A 5,000-nucleotide genomic window follows, 5' to 3' on the forward strand; every position below is an offset into this window, starting at 1 on the left:
TATATATATATATATATATATATATATATATATATATATATATGTATGTAGGTATATAAATGTATATTTAAAAACATTTATGATATATACATGCATATGTTTACGCACAGACAAAACACACACACACACACACACACACACACACACACATATATATATATATATATATATATATATATATATATATATATATACATATATATATATACAGTGTATATATGTATAATCGGAAGATTTTTCCTAAACAAAAAAGTAAGAAAAATATATGAAATATATGAGCTTATGTTTCACAAACAAATCTTTGTTACATGTAACTCATCACCCTCTTGTATAGTCATACAGAATGATTGTACACTCATGTATGTCTATATGTGATTACATATCCACAAGATCAGTAATATTCTCTCTTATTGAATAGACAAACGTTGAATTTCTTTCTTAGACCACATCTCGTCCTTGGTGCCACTAAGTAATCTCTCTCTCTCTCTCTCTCTCTCTCTCTCTCTCTCTCTCTCTCTCTCTCTCTCTCTCAGAATACTTCAGTACATTTCAATATATTTGTGTAAGTACTTCATTTGAGACCTTACCCTCTGCCTCCATCTTATGACCCAGTAGACTCTCTCTCTCTCTCTCTCTCTCTCTCTCTCTCTCTCTCTCTCTCTCTCTCTCTCTCAGCAGACTTAAATACATTTCAATCCATTCGTATAAGTACTTCATTTGAGACCTTACTTCTGCCTCCATCTTATGACTCAGTAGACACGAACTCTCTCTCTCTCTCTCTCTCTCTCTCTCTCTCTCTCTCTCTCTCTCTCTCTCTCTCTCTCTCTCTCTCTCAAAGCCCTCCTACAATAGACGACTCTTCTCCCAGCGCCCTTCGTACTTCTTGGCCGTGTCTGACAGAGACCGAAGTACTGGTCCAACGACTTGGTCCGACCTGGAAATAATGAAAGTTGATTATGCTCTAGTGCGATCAGTGAGTGGGATCAGTGAGTTGCAAGGAACCACCTTTGTTGGTGTGAGGTGAATATTGGTTAGGGTTAATCTTTCCCTAAATGAAGATTTGCATTTAATACAAAGACGCATATACACACACTATGTATGTATATATATATATATATATATATATATATATATATATATATATATATATATATATATATATATATATATTTATATGCATATACTTATATATATATATATATATATATATATATATATATATATATATATATATATATATATATATATGTTCATATATATATACATTTTTGTTTTTTCTTGTAATTGTTGTGGAATTCAGTCTATCCTATTTTTGATGATTTAGTTTTATTTATCTGGTCTTGTTTTATTTTATGAATTTTTTTGAATTATCGGCAGTTTATTATGATTATTATTATTATTATTATTATTATTATTGTTATTATCCGTACATTGATTATTTATCAGTTTTCTTGTACTCTACGTAAGTAATCTCCCCCATATAATAAAGAGCAAGTATCTGACTATATATATATATATATATATATATATATATATATATATATATATATATATATATATATATATATATATTATATATATATATAAATATATATATATATATATATATATATATATATATATATATATATATATCATTTGTACATGTTTTTTTATAATGCGATCTCTTCCCGTCCCTCGGGAAGGTGGGAAACATAGTAGTCTTACCCCGGTGAGAGGGGAATATTTAGAATATTTTGCAGTCATTCTTGACGGGTCGCGTACACTTCTACTGTCCTCAACAATAACAACAACAACAATAACAACGAATAAAATGAAATAATTTCGATCCTGCATCTCTGATGAGCGCAATGTAGACACAGCCCGAGAGGAGAACTGAACTCTATAATTATTCACGGCGAACAGGAAAGCCAAAGTTGGCCCTGTAATGGAAGTAGACAAACTTACGACTCGGAGAAACTCAAGTCTTGAGGTTACAAGGAATGCCTCTTTGCCAACAACATCTCGGAGACTTTAAAACTTTCAAGGTTTAAAGGCCTCTCATAGATGGCAGAGGTAAGAGACAGTGACAATGCCGTAGAGACTGGCCATATTACATATGATCAGTGCTCAAGCCCGCTCTCCGCACAAGCTAGGACCAGGGAGGGCCAGGCAATGGGTGCTGATGACTCAGTAGGTAGGTCTATGGGCTCCCCCAAACACCCGCATTAGCTCACAATGATAAGAGAGGTTTAAATGTTTAAGGGCCGCTTATGAATGGCAGAGGTAAGGCACCGTCTCATTGCTCTAGGAAGCAGGACAGTGCCTTAAAGTCTCACCAATTTACTTATGTTCAGCTTCCAAGACCCTCTATTCCCAAGCTAGGACCAGGGAGGGCTAGAAATTGACTGCTTATGACTTAGCAGATAGACCTACGTCTTAGAGACTGACCATACATACATATGACCAGCTCCCAAGCCCTGTCTCCCCCCAAGCCAGGACCACGGAGGGCCAGGCTTTGGCTGCTGATGACGCAGCAGATATACCTACTATATAGGCTCCCCCAAACCTCCCTCCCATTCTTGCTCACAAGGATGGTGAGGGTGCAGCGACCAAAGAAGCTATCGAGTTTGATCTGGACTCGAACCCCAGTCTGGCAATCACCAGTCAGGGACGTTACCACATCGGCCACCACATCCATGTAGTCTCTGGGCTCGAGTTTTCTTCTCTGATTATAGGTTATGCTACATTCATTACAGGGCCAATTTTGGCTTTCCTGTTCGCCGTTGATAATTAGAATTAAATTCTCATCTCAGACTGTACATTGTGCTTTTTGAAATGGCAAGAACGAGAAGCGTTCAGTCCACAGTTTGTTGTAATTATTGATATTGTTGTTGTTGTAACTATCATTATTATCGTTGTTGTTAAGTATAAGTATAGAACAAGACTGAAAGATTATCATTTTGCAGATAACACTACTACTACTACTACTACTATTATTACTGCTGCTGCTATTACTACTACTACTACTACTACTATTTCTACTACTACTACTAATAATAATAATGATAAACTGCCGATCTATCAAAAATTTATAAAACAAAACAAGACCAGATATATGAAAATAAATTAAAAAAAAATAGGCTATACTAAATGCCACAACAATTACAAGACACAACAAAAATCCACTTTAAATTTATAATCATAATTTAAAATTATGGCCCCTCTGAAACATTTAAACCAAATTATGACCCTTCTTAAACATTTAAACCAAATTATGCCCTTTCTTAAACATTTAAAACAAATTATGGGCCTTCTTAAAATATTAAACCAAATTATAACCGTTCTTAAACATTTAAACGAAATTATGGCCCTTCTTAAACATTTAAACCAAATTATTGCCCTTCTGAAACATTTAAACCAGATTATGACCCTTATGAAACATTTAAAACATACTATGGCCCTTTTTAAACGTTTCAAACATTTAAACAAATTTTGGCCCTTCTTAAACATTTAAACCAAATTATGACCCTTCTTAAACATTTAAACATGGCGTTTCTTAGAACATCTGTAACATGGACAGCATCCCCTTAATCTCATAGGTTATATAACTCTCTTAGAGGGACTCATTTAAAATTATGGCCCTTAAACATTTAAACATGGTCTTTCTTAGAACATCTGGAACATAGACGACACTCCCTTAATCTCACAGGTTACATATTCTCTCACATGGACTCACCTTGCATAGGCCCCCCGTTGATTCAAATCTTCCCAAGTATCAGCGGCCATCTGAACCAACCAAGGGGTCACAAGCAGCCTCTTCCTGCTAGAAGTGGAGGCGAGCAGGTAGACGATCGCATCATGGAGGAGCAAGCCAATTGCCGTAATGAGTAAGATTACCCCAAAGGTCCCGACGTCAAAGCCTTTGAAGAGGTTACCAACATCCAGACGAGATGCCCTCAGGTCCTTATCTCCTGATGAGGTGATTGTGTTGTTGGTTTCCATGGCAACGGTGTGAGATTTTTTGATTCGTCCTCAAAGTAATAGCTGTGGGGAGAAGTATATGTTTGAATCAGTGGAATTGTGAGGGTCTTCTTTTCAAGTTGCGATTTCTGCTTTACTCTGTCTGGAGTGGAAGAGATTTCCGCATAGTATTCAAGATTGAAAAACTATTTTTGGCAAATAAATCTGTTATATGAATCAGTGGAATTGTGAGGATAATGAGGGGAAAATAACTCAATTTCTTATATTTGCTTTACTCTGTCTGGAACGGAAAAATATTCTCGCATAGTTAACAAGATTTAAAAACTATTTTCAACATATAAATCTGTTTTATTTTTATAATATGAAGTCTATCTTTTATATCTGTTTTTTTTTCTGTATTGTGTTTTGTTGTATTTTGAACTAAAACTAACATAACAAAGTCTAGAAATTGTTATTATATTGGGTTAATTTGGTGGATGTTTTGATGCCTTTCAGTAAAAATCAAAAGTAAATAAACGAGCCCCAGATAAGGAATAATCATGAAAACACAAGTCCCTCTGAGGCTGGCAAGAAAAATCACTTCCTGATAGTCCACAAGGCATCATGACGTCATAAAAAAACAACAAAAAAGAGCAATTGGGTCTGCCCCAATCTTTTCTCCTCCCACTGTACTTCATTTTAACACTTTCCCTTCCAATCCTTCCAAAAATCATAATTCCACCCCCTCCCCTCCCCTGCCTATCCCATACCCCCATACTGGAGATGTAGGTACAGTTGGCTTCATTAATACCGGTACACTAACGTCTCCTTAACTTCACGTGAGGTGTATTATCATTAATGAAGCCAACTGTACTACAGCGTTTAAAGGCCCCTTTCCTTACCAAAACAATGAAGCCAACTATACTAGAGCGTTTAAAGGCCCCTTTCCTTACCAAAATAATGAAGCCAACTATACTACAGCGTTTAAAGGCCCCTTTCCTTACCAAAATAATGAAGCCAACTATACTACAGCGTTTAAAGGCCCCTTTCCTTACCAA

General features: G+C 35.6%; 1 protein-coding gene across 1 annotated transcript in view; it reads right to left on the minus strand.

Annotated features, from left to right (window-relative positions):
* Nucleotides 1-214: 214 nt before the first annotated feature.
* The window catches only part of LOC137638189 (uncharacterized), a 5,442-nt gene continuing 656 nt past the window's right edge, over nucleotides 215-5,000 (minus strand). Inside the window, exons 2-3 of the mRNA XM_068370274.1 lie at nucleotides 3,719-4,026; nucleotides 215-934 (exon numbers count right to left, since the gene is read on the minus strand). Coding sequence (XP_068226375.1) covers nucleotides 844-934; nucleotides 3,719-3,984 — 357 coding nt within the window. The 5' untranslated portion in view covers nucleotides 3,985-4,026 and the 3' untranslated portion in view covers nucleotides 215-843. The remainder of the gene's footprint in view (nucleotides 935-3,718; nucleotides 4,027-5,000) is intronic.

This window comes from Palaemon carinicauda, chromosome 3 (genome assembly GCF_036898095.1).
Source record: "Palaemon carinicauda isolate YSFRI2023 chromosome 3, ASM3689809v2, whole genome shotgun sequence".
NCBI lineage: Eukaryota > Metazoa > Arthropoda > Malacostraca > Decapoda > Palaemonidae > Palaemon > Palaemon carinicauda.